This window comes from Manis pentadactyla, chromosome 3 (genome assembly GCF_030020395.1).
Source record: "Manis pentadactyla isolate mManPen7 chromosome 3, mManPen7.hap1, whole genome shotgun sequence".
Classification (NCBI taxonomy): domain Eukaryota; kingdom Metazoa; phylum Chordata; class Mammalia; order Pholidota; family Manidae; genus Manis; species Manis pentadactyla.
In genome coordinates this window covers 84077616-84102091 of record NC_080021.1, presented here as the reverse complement: position 1 = coordinate 84102091, position 24476 = coordinate 84077616, and the positions used below count along the sequence as shown (strand labels likewise).

Here is a 24476-nt window from a genome sequence, read left to right as displayed (position 1 = left end):
TGCTTTACCAAGGCTTATGTGAACACTGATAGGATGGATATAAAATGCTATATAAGAATTAGCAGCAACAAGATGGAATGTTAAAAAGCAATGTGAATGAGATGGCATCATGGATCAGCCCACCACAGTCCCACCATAGCAGACGACTGCATTTAAATTTGAAGGCACCAATTAAGTCATTATGGCAGATTTATTTAGACCCAATGAAATCTGCTTAACAAAACCACTCTGTGTATAGTTTACTGCTTCAGTATTCTTTGGATTAAGATGTCATGGAAGGACTGAATAGAAACATGTGAAATCATTTGTTCATTTATTTATGAATATGTTGTCAAATTCAGTTTTCTATACACTATGGTGTTTATTCCATTTTTTGTACTATTAGATATACATATTTAAAAAAATATTTAACTTATTTTTATGAAGAAATTAAATATTTTCTGAAAAAGAATCACTTTATTATTGTTCTCTAGTAACAGACCCTGAAACAAGCCTCATCCAACTTGGCTAATTTAAATACCTTGCTGCACAGCAATCTGTCTAAAGACCTAGTTCACACAATTCTAGTCTACAGAACACTGTTTACCCTGTTACAGTTACATATAGTTAAAGAACATTTTTGTAAATAAACATGTTTCTCTTTTGATGTGATACAGAACAAGTTTTTCACACTTCCCAGCAATCACCCAAATGTACTAAAAAATGTATCCTCCTTTAAAAGGCACACACATTTACAGGTTCAAATCTTTATTGTTTTAAAATTCTACATGTCTTTGACAATACAATATTTTGTTATTTAAATGACCTCTAAATGGTTAATGTACATGAATATTGTTTTCCAAAACTGAACCACAAATTACGGCTTCATCAGTATGATTACTCTAAACAGAATCATAAGGATACTGGGAAGGTTTGAGTGTTGGCTTTGAAACTGCCAGCAGCACTCATCTAGGACCCAGGCGGCCAATCTCCTCAAAGTGCTTTTGAAGACTGCGGATTATGGCTGACCTTAAAATCAGTCAATCAAAGTAGAGTTCTTTTTTGTTTTGAAACATCAAAGGGCATTTAAAAAAATTAATCAAACAATTTACTTTAGTAATCTACAGAGGCAAACTCAAAATTATGATTATCTGCATGCAGTAACACTCCTCTTTAAATAGTTTTGAAGAATTCATACATTTTATAAAGAATGTGTTAAAGAGTGCAAGTTTTCTGATACTGATTTCACAAAAGGACAAATGCTGGTAATAATAACTAACATTTAATATCTAAGTTCAAGCTAATGTATATGTAACAGGCAATTAACATGGCTAATCATGAGCCACAATGTACAGAGTATGCCCTTTGAGAAAATTAACTAGTTTGGTCCGTATTTCTAGAGTTTTTTGGGTATAAAAAAAAATTTTTTTTAATTCAGCCAAGGATTTTGATAAATTCATTTTTCCTAAAATGTAGCCAGTTAAAAAGTAAATGATATACACCAATGAAGTATACTGTCACGATAACTTTGTATATAAAGATGGCCTGCTGTTTTGGAGTGATGAATAAGCTCTGTAGGACAAATCAGAAACATGTCACAGAAGACACTGATTTCTTCCTTAAGTTACACTTTCTTATTCCATGACACAGCTTTCACTCTGTAAAACTTTGTCCCCAAAGGAACTTTAAATCTGTTCTGTGCCTAAGAAGGAAAGAAGAAAGGGAGTTACTTAAATTATAAAACCAAATTACATAGGTACCGTCCTACCCTATAACTCAATGGTAGGGCATTGGAGTGAGGGGTGTGTCTATCAAACTATACAAGGTCCACCCCTCACCAGGTAAGAATATATCACACACCATTACTGATAGATCACACACCACTATTACTGATAGAAGAAAGAGTTGGTAGATCATTGCTAAAGAATATGGCATAAACTGAGCCATATGTCAATTCTTTAAATACCAAGAAACCTCAATTCCACAAGTTCTATTAGTGTTTCAGAGCAGAGGGGGCCAAAATTACTGAGTTAGGAAGAATGCTCACTAGATTTCACTGATCCCACAGCACTAACACTGCTGACATTACAGTTAAGTGCACTTCTAGCCATCTAGTATTTTATGCTCTTCAATGGCAGTAGTGTATGAAAATTAAACATCAACTTTACCTACAGAAAGCTTCACTGTGGACCACCAGTTATGCTGTGGTCTTTTTCTGCACATGAAAACACCAATAAACTAAGACACAGAACAGAAACATAGTGGCTTCCTTGTACAGGTTGATGGCATGTTGGCATCTATTACTCCACTACTACAACAATACCACCTGAAGATAAATAATGTAAATACTTATAAACCTGCTGGTTCAAAATCACACTCATTAAATTTAAGGTCTACATCAAGTGAGCGCAAAGGCCAAGGACAGCACTATTAATGATTTCCACATAAAGTAGGATGAGAATCTTTGAATTCCTAGGTTTTTATCAGATGAGGCAGCTCTTACCTTTTTGGCTTGACAATATTCCTTTTCCATTACTTTTCCAAGTACCCAGGGTCTTCTAGATGTACCTGAAGCTATTGGATCAAATTGTTTTTGAAAGTACTGTTAACAATAACTCATGAAAAACATAACTGCCAGAATCAAAACAGACTAAGTTCCCAAGAGTTAAGCAATGTGTAAGACTTTCAAAACTGCTGAAATCCCTGAAAAGCTAACGATTTCTAAAACAAAACTGATTTACTTTCCACCATAATTTGGGCTTTATTTGCTCACCAACTATAGATAAGCCAAATCACAGAACTCAAGTTCAAAAATACAAGTAATCCAAGTACAAATCACGACCAAATAAATACAGGAATTCTAAATAAGCTCAACAGTGCCATCTACCGAAAGTGTTAAAGATGACCCTTTCCATTTCTGAATGCAGACAAAGGTATGATTATGTTTATTTTCTAGGTTCAGAGAAAAGCACTGCTTTGTGAGGGGGGGTGCTTTTAACACCAGTGCTCAAGAGTAGGGACGGCACCTTCCTCACCTGTCCTCCACAACACCCCTATGGCATGTGAACACAATCAGTGCCCAATAAATAACAAATGAAGAACCAAAGAGAGCTTAGAAGGATAGTACTCGTGTGAATGAGAAATGGAAGATGTTGGAGGACAGGGTGAAATGAAAAGCTAGTCCTTACAGAGCTGAAGTGTGACAAGCTAATAAGTGATGAATACTCATTCCCATTTAAAATTCATCAAAAGAGAGGTTATAAAAGTTGATGTAAGAAGTATTCAGTCAGTAAATTACCTGGTTTAACCTAAAGCCCTTGACATTCCTGAGAAGGCAAACCTGATTTTTAGCCCATAAATATAATTTGGCAAGATATAAATGAAAGCTGTCCTGAATAAACCATTAGAAATGAACCTATGTACATATTACCATGTGAAAGATAAAAGCCCCTGGAGTAAAGGATGTGGAAAACAACCCTGAAGAGTGACAGAGCACTCGGCAGGTAATTCATAATTTCTGAAAAGTTGTCTCCTAAAACTAATGCTTTTATTTTATGTCTGAGAGGCAGTGAGTCCCACTGTCACACTCTGGTAACCAATATCCCTGGGGCAACAACACAGGGGGACAGCACTGCCCCAGTGGGCACCTTCTCTTCTGTAGTCCTCAAAAACAAACAAAAAATAGGGTGTGTGTGTATATAGATATGCATAGTAAAGTAAGATTTTAAATAAACACTTTTCTGCGAAACTTGTGAGAGCCTTTAAAACGGTAAAGTGCATTAAAATCTCTGTGTAACAGTGTTTCTTAAACACTAAACTCTTCCTATTCTTAGGAAATGAATGCTGAAATATTTAAAGATAAAGGGCCATGGCAGAACTTAGCCTCATATGGTTCTGGAAACAAAAATGTGCTCATGTTTGTATTTATTTGTTTGTATATACACAAGTAGAGATAATGCAAATGGAGCAAAAAGTTAATAGATGAACCTGAGTAAAGGTATATGGGGTTTTTTTGGTAATGAACTTAGGCAACATTTTGGTAAATTTAAAAATCATCTTGAAATAAAGTTTAAACAAATGAAAAACAAAAAAGCCTGTAAAAAAAAAAAATGAAGGGTATCAAGTTGTTTTCAATGTACAAAGCCAGTAAATTTTAAGTTTATCTTTTCATTTTTCATGGGAACATGGCAAGCATATGCATGTATGGACATTCTTTATAATCTACCACCAACAGCCACAATGGATGGGTCACATGACATTGGCCTAGTTCAGGAATTGGTATTGTTCTATGTTGGTAAGTCATGCCAAATAGGAGTATCAATGCAAATGGACATTATTCTTGTTTTCTAGTAACTCTATTTAGGCTACCTATCCCAGCTATCTATTCTGTTCTTCTGAATTCATTAAGATCAAAGTAATAGATAACAAACACTATAGTATACTTTAACAAAGCTTAAAGCCTTTTTAAAAAAAATTAAAGTATCGACAAGTTTAAAGAAAAACTAAGTAGGAAATACAGGATGATAAATAGGATAGAAAAGATGCTTTATAATTTAAGAGAATTTTTGGGGGGAGACCAGAGGAAATACAACTTAAACATGTTGTATTTATATGAGAACTTTGACAATATAATTCTGCTGTTGTTGGGGTAGGAGATATCTGATCCAGTCACAGAGCTGTACTCTTGAGTTTTGAAGTATTAACAGAATCCAGGAAAATAACCTGAACAATGCACATATGGCTTAAGGAGAGCTCCCTCTTGGTGAGTTAACTGATATAATTAGACAACAAGGGAGAAAAATGTTTAATCTGTTCTCTCTACTCCAGGTTTACTATTTTAGTTATGGATGTGACACTTACCACGCTCGCCTGGTTTGAGATCCAGGGCAGGCAGAGACTCTGAATGCAGGAAATACAAGGTTGGACTGACAGTAAATAATACATAATTGTCGTGGCGTTCGTCTAGGATGATGAGTACCAAATCTCCCACCTGAAAACTGGATTAAAGGAATGTAATTTTATTGACCTAAAAGAGTTACTATCACCCTATTTTGAAAACTTTAATAAGTAAATATTATTCAGTGGTTAACTATATGTTCAAATATCAATGTAATATTAACTTTCAGTTAATGAAGTGTATTTTTTAATTCTACCCAGCTTCTAATGGGAGTGCATGTCATACACAGTAGATATTCAAAAGACGTTGCCAGAGACTGTCAAAGACCATAAGTTTTTAAAACTCAATTTCCAATAATATCTACTGTTTAAAAACAAAACAAAATAAACAGGCTTAGATAGGGGAGGAAAAAAACACCCTTTGTAGTTCATCTAGTCATAGCAAGAATATTCAACCTAATCTTTCATTTTACAATAAGAAATTTAAAGTCAGAGGGAGTGAACTTAGTCACAGTGACAAAGAAGAACTATATATATATACTATTTCTCCAGTCTCAGAGTACAGGACTCTTCAAATTCAAAGAGAAACCAATTGAGCTGGGTTCACATACTTAAGTAGGTTTTAAAAAAGTCAATGGAAAGTACAGGTTTAGGGTGAAGGCCTAAAAGAAGAGAGTAAGGAAGGAAAGAAGTTGGTACAACTTGCCTACAATGCTGTAAGTGATTTCTGTCTTTTCCATCTTTATTAGAAATGTGGTCCAAAATATCAACAGACCTTAACAGGTAATCTTGATTTCTTGTTGTCAGGATAATTTAGTAGGTCTGGCACCTGATAAATCATCAAAATCCCTGGGGAAGCTTTTCAAAGATAACAATTATTTATTCACTAATTGTTTATCCTACAAATACTTGTTGCCTACTTGACAAGAAGTGGTAGGCACTGCTTTCCCTCAATACCAGAAAGACAGTATCATAAAAAGGTAGGTGGAGCCTCTCTAAAGGCAGGTTTATTTTAGCTCTTCTCTCTCTAATCTTTGAAAGACCAAACTTATCTGAATCGACATATAGCTGGTAGGTAGAGACAGACACCACCCAGTCCTTTCAAATCAGATAAAAGATAAAGTTCTAAGGGGAAGTTAAAGGTAACTGCAGATACCTGACAACTAGTCTCATCTACAGACATATTAGACAAAATTAATGGTCTTTTAAAAATAGTTTACAGACTTTTGTATCAGTTCTGACTGGCACAGAAGGCTGATAATACTTTTATTATTAAGAGGCCCTCCTTTAAATAACCCATGACAAAAACCAATACACAGGCATACCTCATTTTATTATGCTTGGTTTTATCGCATTTTGCAAATAACGCTTTTTTTTTTTTTTACAAATTAAAAGTCTGTGGTAACCCTGCATCAAGCAAAACTACGGCACCATTTTCTCAACAGCCTTTGCTAGCACCATGTCTCTGTGTCACAGTCTAGTAAATCTTGCAACATTTTAAACTTTTTCATTACTATTATGTTTGGTACGGTGATCTGTGATCAGTGATTATGATTTGCTGAAAGCTCAGATGATGGTTAGCATTTTTCAGCAATTAAGTACTTTTTAATTAAGGTATGTACTTCTTTTTTCTTTTTTAAAGACTTAAAGCTATGGTATACTTAACAGACTAAAGTGTAGTGTAAACATAACTTATATGCACTGGGAAACCAAAAAATTCATTTGACTCACTTTATTGTAGTGGTGTCAAACCAAATCTGTAATATGTCTGCAATCTGCCTTGTATTATATTATGAGGTAACATGGTCCAGAAGACTTATTAAATTACTACACTGATCAATTTAACAGCATACTGTGCATTTGCAACATATCGATAAAGAAAATAAAAATGAGGAAACAGCAACTTAAAGTATAGTCTCTCCAATATAAGATGAAAAAATGATAAATGGTATTTAAAAGAGGTGCCACGAGCTGAAAACTGAACTAAGGCAAAAAAGCTTTAGCAATGCTTATGTGTAAATGATAATTAAAGCTGTAATAGAAATGCCTTCAAATGCAATCCCAATGTTACCAAAATAATTTAGAAAGACCTTGCTGTACAATAAAAAATATTTACTACCAATGAGTACAAAGCAATCAGTTTAATGAACCTGGTGGATCTGAAGGATGATAGCTATTGAAATACATTTTCAGTAACAATTCAGTATGATTCAACTTTTTTCCACAGAAAAAACACAAAATTTAAATAAAATACTTACTCTCTGATAGCTATCTTTTCAGAATGTCTTGAAGATACTGAAGACATGCTCTGAGACATCTAAAAAAATAGTTCATAAAACTTACACAATGAAAACACTACATTATTTATTAGGTCTTTACTGAAAAAGTTTCTTTCAGTGTTACACACATTCATGTCTGTGTCCAGGTTTTAGAAGCCAAAACATATGGTCACTAATATAAATCCTTTCCTTAACAATTATTCAGTGGACAAATTTACCTACATTCTTATTTTCTTAATCAAATTTGGCTGGATTAAAAAATGAATATAGAATGTTTTACTTATAATTACATACTTAAATATAGGGAATGAGAATAACATTCAAGAAGAATGTGAAAATTCTAACACACTGACTTCAAATCTCTCCTTTTGACAAAAGAACAAATAAACCAAAAAAAACTCTTTAGAAAAAATCTTATTCAAAAGTCCAAAATCTAATTAGGAAAAACAAATAAAAACACACTACTACTCTGGTTGAAATGGGTGAGAGAATGAAGTACTGAGAGTTGATAAAATCCCTCTTCTCTCATCTCCAAGGCAACACTGGAGATGCCTTGGCTTAAAACACCATTATTCTGAACAATCACCAAGTAACAGAAGGTGAGACTGCCACCCATTTCCGCTCCTGATATCAGCACAAAGAGATGGGATGGGCTTGTGTTGCCTTAGCTCAGCAGGGGCTACCTGCTTTTCAAACAGGCTTAGATACACTTTTCCTACCATCACATAACACAAGGGAGATGTGGCCCAAGGTCTTGGAGACAGAAAGACGGCAAGGACCCTTAAGCTTCCCAGATAGAGTGGGCCCAATGCAGTCATCCAAATCAAGCGCAGATGAGACGATTTCTCTTTGTTTATTTATTAAGTCTAGTTTTGAGGCTTAGAATTTTTTACACTTCCCTCTGAGCACTATCTGGAACAACGAAGGTGTTAACAAAAGAAAATTGAAAGTGTTTAAAAACAAACTGAGGATGAAAAGAGTAACAACAAATAATAATGAATAGAATGGCCTGAAAGTGCAGAGCAATTTATCAAAATCATCGAAATGGCCCATCTGCTGCCAGTGAAGACAAGCTGGACCATCCATTTTCAGACCATATTCAACTTTAGATTTTTTTTTAAAAAGCTTAAGTTTTTCATATGTTTATTACAAATGAGGGCTTAGATTTTAGGAAACACTATGTGAATACAGTTATAAATCAGTATGAAAGTCTGACTTACACTGAGACACCTCCCTGAGTGGAAGTGAGGTCTTCTTCAGACCTCAAGGGCGAAATTCTTTTATTCATAAACACTTCTCAAGCACCTACTGTGTACCAGTTACTATTTGAGGTGCTTGGAGCAGAGCAATGAAAAAAATTAACTAAAACTCTTGCCAAACTGAGCTTATATTCTACTGGGGATGCTGCATAAAACACAATGTTGAGTGATGTCTGGGATAGGCAACTCTCAAGTCTTCTCGAAAAATGTTTTATTCTACTTAACGAAATAGCTTCAAGATTATTTTGGTGATAAATTAATGATTGACAGTCTAATAATTACAGAATTAATGTGTAGTTCTTGCTGTTCAAGAAAGACGAAGAAAGCATGTTTCCTCTTAACACATTTGATTTTTAAAAAGTTCAATTTTAATCAGCATCTTCAAACTTTCCAAAAGTATTGAACACAGGCCTTAAAACTGTTCCCATTTTCTTGTAAACTGTAATTATTAGAACTTGAAAAATGAAATAACTGCTTTATTAAAGCACTTATAAAAATAACTATACAACGGACCACTTTAACAATTCACAGGTTAGAATAAAGTGAGGTAATTCAGAAGACCACAAAGGATCTCATGCAAGCTGTCAGGTTCAAACACCTTCTTGGGATAAAAAAGACTCATAAAAAGACATGATGCATTAATTATGCATACTTATGAGTGACCATGTTTAATCTTCAAAAGGCTTATGAAGGAAGAGTATAGCCCTAACCTATTTACTGACAAATAAGAATCCTAACTTGATGTATCAAAAACATTTAATTATGGAATTCCTAAGAGATCATTAACATTATTACTAATCTGAAAAGACCGTCAATCTTGTTGACTGCTCTTAAAATCATATTAGTAATTATACTGGTCAGGTCTACAGTCACAGAAGGTAACTCTTAACCTAATGCCATCACCTAAGAACCAATAGTCTTTGATGACAAACATGGCTCAATGAAAGCCATTTACTTAGAAATAAATTAGTCATACACACTTCTGATGGTAGATCTTTATAATGAAATACAATGCAAAAAGTTTTTAAATGTTAAGCTCAACTGGGCAGAAAAAAGCTTACCAGTCTTTGATTTAACCGCTTGTTTTCTTCTTCTTTTAATTGTAATGTCTGCAATGGAGAGAAAGACCCGTGGTTTATCCTTGCATCTCCTCAAATTCAAATATAATGACTGTCAAAATCTTCTTAATCTTCAGATTAATGTTCAGTTCTAGTTGAGAAGTTAGTGGGCATATTCTTTTTTATGGATCCTTTCCAACTGCTCTAATAATTTACTGGCTAAAAAGAGAATTAAAGGGACTAGCGGTTACAAAGGGGAGGGTGAAAGGGATTGAGAGGTATTATGATTGGCACACATGGTGTGGGGGGGAATCATGGGGAAGGCAGTGTAGCACAGAGAAGGCAAATAGTGACTGTGTGACATCTTACTATACCGATGGACAGTGACTGCAGTGGGGTATGGGGGGGCACTCAATAATATGGGTGAATGTAGTGACCACATTGTTTTTCATGTGAAACCTTCATAAGAGTGTATATCAATAATACCTTAATAAAAAAAAAAAGAGAATTAGAACAATTGTAGGTACGTATGCCTCAGCCAAGGGTTCTTAAAGCTTAGTATATAGTAGAATCATTTGTGGAGCTTGTAAACATGCAGTTAAGTATCTGAGATCCTCCAGAAGCCTGTTAGTAGGTCTGGCCTAAGAGGAGGAATCTGCTATAACTTACACCCTGCTGATCCAATTTAGGTTGGATCACACAGTCCCTTAATAATAGAAGAACACACACTACAACACAAAGTTGTACAATTTTGACTTTGGATTCTTGAACAAGCAAGCTTGTAAAAAGCACCTGTTGAAAATTTTAAAATCCTAAGGAACGAAAAGTTGTCTATGAACAAGGTATGTTAAATATGAATCAAAATTACACATTATCTCATAGTACATAAGGAGGAAACCCCTTAGTGCCAATTTTTTCCTGTTCATTTCAATTACTCTCTAATAAAGCCACAACTTTTTGTCAGATTATATTTTTGCTCAATTCTAGAAAATATTTAATACCTTGCTTTTGAAATAAATGTGTAAAATTCATTTGTTTTGCTGAATTCTGAACTATTACTGAATAAAACCATTATTTCATATATTTATTTTATAAAGTCCACCAACCTTTTTCTCTGATACAGACTTAATTTATTGGGAAGATGCGAGAAGTAAGAAGCCTGAGATACTACTACTGATTGACCACTTTGAAAAAAAAAATTACAGGACTTCTCAAAACATTAACACCTAAACAAACAAAAAAATTGAAGAACATCTAATTTATTAACCAAATACAGTATGTTTTAGCATAAGGTTTATTAAACTGCATCCCCAGAGTTAACACATTAAACACTGTATTTCAGGAAAACAATTTACTTACTCGTTCTAACAGCATTATCCTCTGTTTTTCTTCAGAAAGCATATGGATGTTTTCTCTAAGAGAGAATGATTTATTTTAGTTTAAGTCTTTTAAAATTCTGGACTTTATATTTTGGAAACTTAACTATTAACACAGAGCACTTTGAAGGGTTTGTATTATTTTGGGTTCCTTTCATTTCCACATGAATTTTAGAATCAGCTTATTTGGTTCTTCAGAGAAGATATATTTCATCAGTAATTTCTGGTTCACTGTTAAGACAACTGATTTTTAGATACTTGCGCAACCTACTGAACCATTTTATAAGTTCTAATAGATTTTTAGTGGAATCTTTAGGATTCTCTATCTAAAAGATGATGTTTATATAATAGAGATGATTTTACTCCTTCCTTTCCAATCTGGATGGAAGTACATGATTTCTTTTTCTTGCCTAAGTGCCCTTCATAGAACCTCAAATACAATGTTGAGTACCAGTAGCAAGACTGGACTATTCTTGATTACAGTGGGAAAAGCATTCTGGTCTTAATTGTTGATTTTCATATAGATGTCTGCTATTAGGCTGAGTTAATTTTATTCGATTCCTAGTTTCTTCAGTGTTTTTATGAGAGGCTGTTGTATTTTGTCACATGCTTTCTCTGCATCCATTTATATTGATATGGTATATTACATACATTGATTTTTAGACACTGGTTACCTTGTATTCCTGGGATAAACCCAGTTAAGAATCCCTTTTGCACGTCACTGAATTCAGTTTATTAGTGTTTTGTTGAGAATATTTCCATCTATAGTTTTGAGAGAGATATTTTAATGTAGTATAAATGAATTTACTGATGATGTAAGCTTCTAATTTAGCAGAACTGGCATGGGTCCCAAGATAATTTCCAAGAAGCTTAACAGTAATTTTTTTGTTCCTTGTCCAGAAATGAATTTAGAATGGCTGTACTAACACAGTTTCTTATTTTTCTAAAATGAGTTTTGTTCTGTAACTTCAGAAATACAAACAGAAAACTAAGGGGATTTCTAAACAAGGTTGAAACAGGTAGAAAACAGCACATGTAGCCAGCTATCAGGAAAGGACAGAGTCTGCATGACTAGCCCCAAGCTGCTTCTGACTCTTTGTTTTGTTTAGCTCTATTGAGGTTATGGTTGATAAAGAAGTCACACACATTTAATGTATACCATCTTGATGAGTTTGGACATGTGCATAACCGATGACGATACCATCATCACAACCAAGTAACTAAACATACCTGTCAAGTTAAGATACTTCCTTGTGTTCTTAAGAAGAGATTTTCTTTATTGTGATTATTTGATTTTGGTATCAGCGTAACAATGCCCTCAAAGAATGAGGGGGAAAAGCTCTCTTCTATTTTTTTGGAAAAGACTATGAAGAACTGGTGTTAACTATTTATATCTTTGACACATTTATCTTTAATCTGTTAAAAATATTAACTGCCAATCTTTTGCACTCTGTGGTATCTTTGACTGCATTCAAGTTTTAAATTTTGATGTTAACACTTAACAAATTTATAAGTCTTTTCCTTATGCTTCCATACTCCACAGTCGTCTACTTTAAGAAGTTCTATATGTTAAAAACATTTTTAGTCTTGAATAAATCCATAATATCTTTTGGCATGTAATATAAAATATGGGCTACCATCCACCAATGAGTAACCAATTACTACCATGTCCCATTTCTTTTCCCAAACTGATTTAAAATGCTATAAATAGGTTTCCACATATCCAAAGATTTCAAGACTACCAATTCTAGTCATCTATTTGTCTGTGACTTTACAAACGTATACTGAGTTAATGACTAAATATGTAGCTAAGACTGTACTTAACACTCAGCAGGGTAAGCTCCCTCTCACTGATCTTTTTGAAAATGTTCCAAACTATTTTGCACATTTATTTTTCTATATAAATTTTAGTACCCCACATAAAATTTTACCTCACTTATCCTGAAATTTTAACTGGGTATAAATAACTGAATATATAAATCTGATGAGAAAACTGTATTTCCCTCCATCTTTAATGTTGAGGTCTTTTATTATCTTTCATGAAGTTCTAACATTTTCTTCTCAAGAGTACTATGCATTTTTGTTGTTAAATTCACAACAAATTATTTCCTTAAATTTTTATTGGGAGGGGTATTATGTTTAGTACACATGGTGTGAGGGGTCACAGGGAAAACAGTGTAGCACAAAGAAGGCAAATAGTGAATCTGAGGCATCTTACTACACTGATGGACAGTGACTGCAAAGGGGTATGGGTGGGGACTTGATAACATGGGTAAATGTAGTAACCACATTGTTTTTTCATATGAAACCTTCATAAGAGTGTATATCAATAATACCTTAATAAAAAGTTAAAAAAATTTTATTGGGAGTCTAATATTCGAATCTGCTCTTGCTAGTAAATAGGCAAATAGCTCTTTCTTGGACATCATCTATGACCTGTATTTTGATGAGTCCTAACTAGTTGTAATTGTTCGTTAGTTCTTTATGGTTTGAAAGAGACATTATCCTGAAATGATGACAGTGCAGACTTTACTTGACAATTTTTATTATTTATTTTCTTTTTTGAACAGTAATGATGACAGCTGGCATACTTATATTCTTCCTAAATTTATGGAAAATGCTTCTAAATGTTTCAACAGTGAATATGATATTTGCTATAAGGGTCTCACATACACTCTCTCAAACTATGAAAGTTCCCTTCTATTCCTAGTTCGCTCATATGGTTTTGTTTAAAATGCTATTTTTAATGAATTGGCACTGAATTCTGTCAACTGCCATTTCTTTATCTCCTGAGATGATCACATTATTATTCTCATGTGATTGACCAACAGTGAGAGATATTCTTATGTTTTTAACTATTATTATTGCATTCCTGAACTACTCCACTGAGTCATGATGGTTATAGCATCTTAATACTCTACTGTATTTGATATACTCTGTCTTTAGGATTTGCTACATCTGTATTCACAAGTGAAATTAACCTCTATTTTATTCTCAGAAGTTTTTAAAACCATACCTGTGGTTATGGTTCTATTTGTTCCTCAATTTGTACCTTCTTATACTTGATCATTATTTTACCACAGCTCATTTACTTTTATTAATTTCCTTTCTTAATTAATGTACTTGAAATTATATAGCATTCCTAGGGTACCACCTTGATTTTATCTCTTGTTTTTTGGGTTCTTTTGTTTAGTCTTGAATAACTCAATTACCACATTCCCATCTGTACCTATGTATAGATACGAATATGTAGGCATGTAAATTTCCAGATTATAAACTCCCCCTTTTGTTACTAATTTTTAATATTACAGCTTATGTTAGTGATATAGATTATATCAATATTTAGAACTTCTGAGACTTTCTTTGTGCTTTGGCATGTACTTAGTTTTCTTAACTGTTTTTTTGTTGTTTTATTTTTTACTTCATTGTTTCCTGAGATGAGGAAGTTTTCTGTCCTGTGGCTCTAGGAAGTACTCGTTGTAGTTTTAATTCACACACAATTCATCAAAATGTTTTTAAGTACCTACAAGTTAACAAGAAATTGTTATATACATAAAAGTTCCTCTTCTAAAAACTTTTTGCTTTGAATGGCTTATATACTTTTTTCTTGTTACTTGCCTTATATATCTTTTTCAACCACATCACATTAAATGCTCTATATCATTTTTCTTTAGGTGCTTCTTGTATGCAGAATGCAGTTGGATGCTTTTATTTTTTCTGGGAGATTTTGTTGTGACAGGTTGGTTTACCTTTTCATGTGTTTGAATTTCTGTCATTTTGTTTTCTAATTACCATGGTCTCTTTATATGTTTATGCCTCGCCTTTCTGAATTACATTTTGTTTTTTTTCACATATATTCTTAAGCTTTACAACATTCCAAGAACTCGAACCAGTTTCTTAGTCCTTTCTTTTGAACTAAAAAGAAACCTATATACATTTTCACTTTTCAAAAAACTCCTCTGCCTTTCCCATCCAATACGTCCTCACCAAAAAGAATATATTTATTTCTATAGTTAACACCTTTTCCTCCTAGGTAATGGGCCTCAAAGTTTAACACTCCCTATAAAGAAGAACAGCTCAACACTGGTGCAGTGATCCTTATCCTAGTAGCCCATGAAAACTTTGATGCATATATATGAGAACATGCCAAAGTAATTCATATAGACACACAATCAGTAATGTTAAAATACTTCTCATATTTATAGCTTTAAGAATGAAAATGTCACAATTTGCAGATATGTGGGCTGCGGACAGTCAGTAGTGCTCAGCACACATGTAAAGTTCAGGGCTTTTAGCTTACAGAAGTGTACTAGTGCTTAAAGCCCAATTAAGACAGGTGAGGCCAGATGTGCTTACTGGACAGACATCATGCTTGTCTCCATTGCTGAGTCCACTCTTCCCTCCTCTTGTGTTTCCATGGCTGGCCTCTCTGCTCCACTTGCGGGTGCAGGTGCACAAGCTCCACAAAGCTCTGGGGCCATGGCCGTGTATGCTGAAGGAACAAAGCCGCCGCTACGCAACCTACTGACTTCTTCTTCAAGTTTTTTCTTTTCCTCCAGCAAACGAGCTCGACCTTCAGACAGTGACTCTATCAAATCTGAATACCCCCAAGTTGAAATAAGCATTACAGAGTATTTCATGATTTTTTTTTAATTTTAAAAGGGAATGAAAAATATGGTATTACAAATGTTACTAACCTTTATCTCGCTCTTGCTGTTGCATTGTACTTTTCAACTTATCACTAAGATCATTGATTATGGTTTCTTTTCTCATTTTTTCTCTTGTTAAAACAGTGTTAAAATTGGTCTGGAACAACAGAATAACTAAAATTAAGTGCATGCACACAGCAGCCATGACTAAAGGAAATAAACTTGTGTACGTTTTTGTATGTTCCATTTGTATGTGGAGAAGAAAAAGTGTAATTCTCAAATAGTTTATTTTTAAATGAAAATATTATACTGTAATAAATAGTATTTTGTTTCCACATTAAGATGTGTTCCAATTTAATACTCTGAAAATAAATCCTGTTTTCTCATTATTGTCCACATTATTTATTGTTTGAGGAAAAGCATAGCAAATGATTTTTAAATTATGGGGAAAGACAAAAATGCTCCAATGCCTGCCTAGGTCTTGCAGTCCTCTTTCTCCACATCCCAGTGGGTGATCCCGATGAAGGATAAACTCAGTCGTGTCACTGCTTTATTTCCTCTCTAACTGCATCCAGCACCTCAGGTGAGTGCCTGCTCCCTGGCAAGGCATCCCAGTCCTCGTGGTCTGGCCCTCACCTTCCCAGGCTTTATCTTTCACCACTGATCAGTATTAATAAGGGAACCAGCAAGTTCAACAAGATTTTACCATACTCTACCACCAGTACAATATGGATTAAGAATTATAGAAAGAAACTTGAACTGATCAGCATGTAATTCAAAATAACAAAAATCCAGCACTTAGGGGAAAATTTTCAATTATTATCGATGTAGTACTATAAACACTTTCATTTTACAAAAAAAAGTGATCTGAGTTGTTAAGAGGTTAAATGATGTATATGAGATCACCTAGGAGGTAAGAGAACTCAGGCCTCCTAAGGCCTCATCTAGGATTATTTCATTTTTGAAGTGCCTATGTGACATAATGACCATTGAAAAGAAATGCTTTTATTATGAAGAAAATATTAACAAATATTAACAGAGTGAATGTACAAATCATCATCTAAGATATAAGCAACTCTCAGTTACACAAATTACATTTTTTAATTTATGCTTACCTTCTTTAGATCCAAAATAAATGAAATGGCGGTAGGGGAACATACCTGTTGTTCAGCAATCAAAGATATCCGAAAATTTTGCATTTCTTCATTCTTTCTTTTCTCTTGCTCTTCAAGTTGTTCTAGGAACTTAGCTTTTTCTTCCTGAAGCTTTTCTTGAAGTTCAGCAACTAGGCTTGAAGAATCTTCTCTGGCAGACTCAACAGCAAGACTTGAAAATTAAATACAGCATTAAAATTTTCTTCAAAATTACAGAGGTGATCACAAATATACCAAATAAATAATTAGCTAACATCAGAAAGCCTATGTATCTTCTTTAAACCTAACAGGAGCTAATTGTGTTAAGGATATTTCTTTGTAAACCCTCTTTTTATTTACCAAAAAAAGGGAAACATTAATATATATTATACTCTCTTGACACCAACAAAGTTGAATGATGGTATCTGATAAATTCAGGATAACCTGCTTCTACCAGAAAATGGTAATATTTTCAATATAAAAATCAATATATCTCTCAGGAGCTAAGCTCTAAGTTTCAGTTTTGCTGTTATTCCTATAACTGCAATAAACACAGCTACTGAGCAAAAAAAAAAAGAATCACACACCTAAGATTAAATATGTACAAAGTTTTCATATTTTAAATAGGTTTTGGCTCCTTTTGTTAGTTGATGAATAAGCGACACAAAACTAAACCAAAACTTAAATGTTCACACATAACAAATCTACATTTCCCTGAAATAATATTTATGTCCCTTAAAATATGCTAACTACTAAGGGAGTTGCTGACAAAGCGCTAGACAGGACAAGGCAAGGAGGAAAGCATGGACTAGCCAGTAATTAACTTCTGGTACAAAAGTTGATCTTACCATTTTTCACCCAATAAGCCTTTACATGAAAACCGTCCAAGAAGTAGATAATCAATCCCATCGAAAGTGTTAAAATAGGCTCAACCACAGGAAACAGTTGACATGTTAATGAATATTTCCAAACTATTCTAGCAACTAAGCCAACTGATCATTTTATGTGTACATTTACTCAATTTTGGAATCAGGACACATTTTACAATCAACGTGGCTATTCAAACTGTTGTATTTAATTGCTCACCTAATAATAAAACAATCTAGGAGGCGGGCCAAGATGGCGGCATGAGAAGAGCAGCAGAAATCTCCTCCCAAAACCATATATATTTTTGAAAATACAACAAATACAACTATTCCTAAAAGAGAGACCAGAAGACACAGGACAACAGCCAGACTACATCTACACCTGAGAGAACCCAGCGCCTCGCGAAGGAGGTAAGATATAAGCCACGGCCCAGCAGGACCCGAGCACCCCTCACCCCAGCTTGCGGTGAGAGGAGAGGAGTCGGAGCGGGGAGGGAGAGGGAGCCCAGGAATGCTAAACACCCAGCCCTAGCCATCTGCTCCAGAGCGTGGACACACAATGCATGGGGTGCTGGATACTAGGGAAACAGGACAGTAAGACCTGTGAGTGGGTCCCCCGCAGCCGGCGCCTCTGGGACAAAGAAAAGCGAGTGCTTTTTGAAAATCCTAAAGGGACAGGGACCCCACAGCTGGACAGAAGCATCCCAGGACACTTAACCCAGCAGCTGGAATCCCAGGGAACTCCGGGTGCCCTAACCCCCTGGGTGGCAGCGCAGCTCGGAGGCCCCTCACGGCGATAAACAGCTTCCCGCCCGTATCCCCTCTGACGCGGCTCCGCTATATTGGAGCAGCAGCCTGAGGCTAGCCAGACCCACAGCAACCGCAGAGCTCCACAGTGGCCAGGCAAGAGTCAGAGGCCCCATCTGAGTGCAGCTTCCCAGCACAAGCTGCTAGGGGTCGCTGTTCTCCTAGGAGACGAAAGCCACAAACCAGCAAGAAGGGACGTTCTCTCAGCAGACACACGCAGCTCCCCACAACCACCTCTATTGCCATGAAAAGGCAAAAGAATTTGATGCAAACCAGAATAACCCAGACATCCTCCCCTGAGAAGGAATCTGGGGAGATAGACCTAACCAATCTCACTGAAAAAGAATTCAAAATAAAGGTCATAACCATGCTGATGGAGTTGCAGAGAAATATGCAAGAGCTAAGGGATGACGTCCGGAAGGCGATTACAGAAATGGAACAATCTCTGGAAGGATTTATAAGCAGAATGGAGAAGATGCAAGAGGCCATTGATGGAATAGAAACCAGAGAACAGGAACGCATAGAAGCTGACACAGAGAGAGATAAAAGGATCTCCAGGAATGAAACAATATTAAGAGAACTGTGTGACCAATCCAAAAGGAACAATATCTGCATTATAGGAGTACCAGAAGAAAAACAGAGAGAAAAAGGGATAGAAAATGTATTTGAAGAAATAATTGCTGAAAACTTCCCCAAACTAGGGGAGGAAATAATCGATCAGACCATGGAAGTGTACAGAACTCCCAACAGAAAGGACCCAAGGAGGACAACACCAAGACACATAATAATTAAAATGGCAAAGATCAAGGACAAGGACAGAGTTTTAAAGGCAGCTAGAAAGAGGAAAAAGGTCACCTACAAAGGAAAACCCAGCCGGCTATCATCAGACTTCTCAACAGAAACCTTACAGGCCAGAAGAGAATGGCATGATATATTTAATGCAATGAAACAGAAGGGCCTTGAACCAAGAATACTGTATCCAGCACGACTATCATTTAAATATGAAGGAGGGATTCAACAATTCCCAGATAAGCAAAAGTTGAGGGAATTTGCCTCCCACAAACCACCTAAACAGGGTATTTTGGAGGGACTGCTCCAGATGGGAGCACTCCTGAGACTAAACAGATGTCACAAGAGAAAATAAAACCACAGCAAAGAAAGCAGACCAACCAAATACTAACTAAAGGCAAAAAATAAAATCAACCACCCACAAAAGCAGTTAAAGGAAACACAAAAGAGCACAGAATAAAACAACCACCATATAAGGAATGGAGGAGGAGGAATAAGAAGGGAGAGAAATAAAGAATCAACAGACGGTATTTATAATAGCTCAATAAGTGAGTTAAGTTAGACAGTAAGATACTAAAGAAGATAACCTTGAACATTTGGTAACCACGAATCTAAAGCCTGCAATGGCAATAAGTACATATCTTTCAATAATCACCCTAAATGTAAATGGACTGAATGCACCAATCAAAAGACACAGTGTAAGAGAATTGATAAAAAAGGAAAACCCATCTATATGCTGCTTACAAGAGACTCACCTCAAACCCAAAGACATGCACAGACTAAAAGTCAAGGGATGGAAAAAGATATTTCATACAAACAACAGGGAGAAAAAAGCAGGTGTTGCAGTACTAGTATCAGACAAATTAGACTTCAAAACAAAGAAAGTAACAAGAGATAAAGAAGGACATTACATAATGATAAAGGGCTCAGTCCAACAAGAGGATATAACCATTATAAATATATATGCACCCAACATAGGAGCACCAACATACGTGAAACAAATAGTAACAGAATTAAAGGCAGAAATAGAATGCAATGCATTCATTTTAGGAGACTTCAACACACCACTCACTCCAAGGATAGATCCAGCAGACAGAAAATAAGTAAGGACACAGAGGCTCTGAACAACACACTAAAAACACACTAGAACAGATGGACCTAGTAGACATCTACAGAACTCTACAACCAAAAGCAACAGGATACACATTCTTCTCAAGTGCACATGGAACAATTTCCAGAATAGACCACATACTAGGCCACAAAAAGAGCCTCAGTAAATTGCAAATGACTGAAATTCTACCAACCAACTTTTCAGAACACAAAGGTATAAAACTAGAAATAAATTGTACCAAGAAAGCAAAAAGGCTCACAAACACATGGAGGCTTAACAACACGCTTCTAGTCAATGGATCAACCACCAAATTAAAATGGAGATACAGCAATATATGGAAATAAATGACAACAACAACACAAAGCCCCAACTTCTGTGGGACGCAGCGAAAGCAGTCTCAAGGGGAAAGTATATAGCAATCCAGGCATACTTAAAGAAGGAAGAACAATCCCAAATAAATAGTCTAACGTCACAATTATTGAAATTGGAAAAAGAAGAACATATGAGGCCTAAAGTCAACAGAAGGAGGGACATAATAAAGATCAGAGAAGAAATAAATAAAACTAAGAATAAAACAATAGAAAAAAGATTAATGAAAACAAGATCTGGTTCTTTGAGAAAATAAACAAAATAGATAAGCCTCTAGCCAAACTTACTAAGAGAAAAAGAGAATCCATACACATGAACAGAATCAGAAACGAGAAAAAAAATCACGACAGACCCCACAGAAATACACAGAATTATTAGAGAATACTATGAAAACCTAACACTGACAAGCTGGAAAACCTAGAATAAATGGACAACTTCCTAGAAAAATACAACCTTCCAAGACTGACCAAGGAAGAAACACAAAATTTAAACAAACCAATTACGAGCAAAGAAATTGAAGCAGTAATCAAAAAACTACCCAAGAGCAAAACCACCGGGCCAGATGGATTTACCTCAGAATTTTATCAGACATACAGAGAAGACATAATACCCATTCTCCTTAATGTTTTCCAAAAAACAGAAGAGGAGGGAATACTCCCAAACTCATTCTATGAAGCCAACATCACTCTAATACCAAAACCAGGCAAAGAACCCACCAAAAAAGAAAACTACAGACCAATATCCCTGATGAACGTAGATGCAAAAATACTCAACAAAATATTAGCAAACCAAATTCAAAAATACATCAAAAGGATCATACACCATGACCAAGTGGGATTCATCCCAGGGATGCAAGGATGGTACAACATTCGAAAATCCATCAACATCATCCACCACATCAAAAAAAAGAAGGACAAAAACTACATGATCATCTCCATAGATGCTGAAAAAGCATTCGACAAAATTCAACATCCATTCATGATAAAAACTCCCAACAAAATGGATATAGAGGGCAAGTACCTCAACATAATAAAGGTCATATATGATAAACCCACAGCTAACATCATACTGAAGAGAGAGAAGCTGAAAGCTTTTCCTCTGAGCTCAGGAACAAGAAAGGGATGCCCACTTTCCCCACAGTTATTTAACATAGTACTGGAGGTCCTAGCCACGGCAATTAGACAAAACAAAGAAATACAAGGAATCCAGATTGGTAAAGAAGAAGTCAAACTGTCACTATTTGCAGATGACATGATTGTACATAAAAAACCCTAAAGATTCCACTCCAAGACTACTAGAACTGATATTGGAATACAGCAAAGTTGCAGGATACAAAATTAATACACAGAAATCTGTGGCTTTCCTATACACGAACAATGAACCAATAGAAAGAGAAATCAGGAAAACAATTCCATTCACAACTGCATCAAAAAGAATAAAATACCTAGGAATAAACCTAACCAAAGAAGTGAAAGACCTATACCCTGAAAACTATAAGACACTCTTAAGAGAAATTAAAGAGGACACTAATAAATGTCAACTCATCCCATGCTCTTGGCTAGGAAGAATTAATATCATCAAAATGGCCATCCTGCCCAAAGCAATATGCAGATTTGATGCAATCCCTATCAAATTACCAACAGCATTCTTCAACGAACTGGAACAAATAGTTCAAAAATTCATATGGAAACACCAAAGACCCCGAATACCCAAAGCAATCCTGAGAAGGAAGAATAAAGTGGGGTGGATTTCACTTCCCAACTCCAAGCTCTACTACAAAGCCACAGTAATCAAGACAATTAGGTACTGGCACAAGAACAGAGCCACAGACCAGTGGAACAGAATAGAGACTCCAGACTTTAATCCAAAAATATATGGTCAATTACTATACGATAAAGGAGCCATGGACATACAATGGGGAAATGACAGTCTCTTCAACAGATGGTTCTGGCAAAACTGGACAGCTACATGTAAGAGAATGAAACTGGATCACTGTCTAACCCCATACAGAAAAGTAAATTTGAAATGGATCAAAGACCTGAATGTAAGTCATGAAACCATAAAACTCTTAGAAAAAAACATAGGCAAAAATCTCTTGGACATAAACGTGAGTGACTTCTTTATGAACTTATCTCCCCGGGCAAGGCGAACAAAAGCAAAAATGTACAAGTGGGACTATATCAAGCTGAAAAGCTTCTGTACAGCAAAGGACACCATCAATAGAACAAAAAGATACCCTACAGTATGGGAGAATATATTCATAAATGACAGATCCGATAAAGGCTTAACATCCAAAATATATAAAGAGCTCACTCACCTCAACAAACAAAAAGCAAATAACCAATTAAAAAATGGGCAGAGAAGCTGAACAGAGAGTTCTCCAAGGAAGAAATTCAGATGGCCAACAGACATGAAAAGATGCTCCACATTGCTAATCATCAGAGAAATGCAAATAAAAACCACAATGAGATATCACCTCACACCAGTAAGAATGGCTACTATCCAGAAGACAAAAACAAATGTTGGCAAGGTTGTGGAGAAAGGGGAAGCCTCCTACACTGCTGGTGGGAATGTAAATTAGTTCAACCACTATGGAAAGCAGTATGGAGGTTCCTCAAAAAGCTCAAAATAGACATACCATTTGACCCAGGTATTCCACTTTTAGGAATTTACCCTAAGAATGCAGCAGCCCAGTTTGAAAAAGACAGATGCACCCGTATGTTTATCGCAGCACTATTTACAATAGCCAAGAAATGGAAGCAACCTAAGTGGCCACCAGTAGATGAATGGATAAAGAACATGTGGTACATATACACAATGGAATATTATTCAGTCATAAGAAGAAAACAAATCCTACCATTTGCAACAACATGGATGGAGCTAGGGTATTACGGTCAGTGAAATAAGCAAGGTGGAGAAAGACAAATACCAAGTGATTTCACTGATATGTGGAGTATAAGAGCAAAGAAAAACTGAAGGAACAAAACAGCAGCAGAATCACAGAACCCAAGAAAGAACTAATAGTTACCAAAGGGAAAGGGACTGGGGAGGATGGGTGGGAAGGGAGGGATAAGGGTGGGGAAAAAGAAAGGGGGTATTACAATTAGCATGTATAATGCGGGGGGGAGGCACAGGGAGGGCTGTGCAACATACAGAGGAGAAGTAGTGATACTACAACATCTTACTATGCTAATGGACAGTACTGTAATGGGGTTTGTGGGGAGGACTTGTTGAAGAGGGGCCCTAGTAAACATAATGTTCTTCATGTAATTGTAGATTAATTATAACAAAAAAAACAATCACATTAATAATAACTGATAATCATAAAGGAAATTGTGAATTGTGATTCTTTTATTCATACTTATTGATGAAATCTAGTAATCCTGATAAACTTGCTGCCCATTTTCTCCTAAGGTATGGTTTTAATTTGCCAAACATGGAGTATGCAGTCTGAGGTGAAGTCTGAGACTTCTTGCCTTAACTTCCAGAAAGGCTTGAATGGGAAAACCCCTATCCCATAACTCAATTAATCAAAAGACAAGGTAAAGGATTTGTTTTCCATGTTTTCTCCTTTAGAGCTAGAGAAGAGAGGGGTATGTGGAGCCAGCAAAAGACTATTATACCCAATACTTCTAGTAACTGGAAAATCTACACTGAATGCAAACTAGACTATCTTGATGTCTGGACCTTTTCTATCACTGACTATCAAATCTGGGTCTAATAAACAATTACTGTTTATCCTGGATTTTAAAAACTCTTTTGAGATTAAAAAATAGTATTAAAATTACAAAATTCAAATGGTCGCATACTCACCCAGATCCGCATCAACTACCTTTTGGAAGGATGATCATGAACAGTGTAGGAGGTGGATTTCCTGGCACATGCAAACCACACACACACTATTC

At 35.5% G+C, this 24476-nt stretch overlaps 1 protein-coding gene across 2 annotated transcripts in view; it reads right to left on the bottom strand.

Annotated features, from left to right (window-relative positions):
* Positions 1 to 296: 296 nt before the first annotated feature.
* Positions 297 to 24476, bottom strand: part of RB1CC1 (RB1 inducible coiled-coil 1) — an 88803-nt gene continuing 64623 nt past the window's right edge. The window contains exons 16-24 of one of the 2 annotated variants that reach the window (XM_036878955.2): positions 16657 to 16822; positions 15545 to 15653; positions 15204 to 15444; positions 10831 to 10885; positions 9475 to 9522; positions 7134 to 7192; positions 4840 to 4976; positions 2483 to 2553; positions 297 to 1681 (exon numbers count right to left, since the gene is read on the bottom strand). In XM_036878955.2, coding sequence (XP_036734850.2) covers positions 1604 to 1681; positions 2483 to 2553; positions 4840 to 4976; positions 7134 to 7192; positions 9475 to 9522; positions 10831 to 10885; positions 15204 to 15444; positions 15545 to 15653; positions 16657 to 16822 — 964 coding nt within the window. In that variant the 3' untranslated portion in view covers positions 297 to 1603. The remainder of the gene's footprint in view (positions 1682 to 2482; positions 2554 to 4839; positions 4977 to 7133; positions 7193 to 9474; positions 9523 to 10830; positions 10886 to 15203; positions 15445 to 15544; positions 15654 to 16656; positions 16823 to 24476) is intronic. The other variant, XM_036878957.2, reaches the window with a different exon arrangement.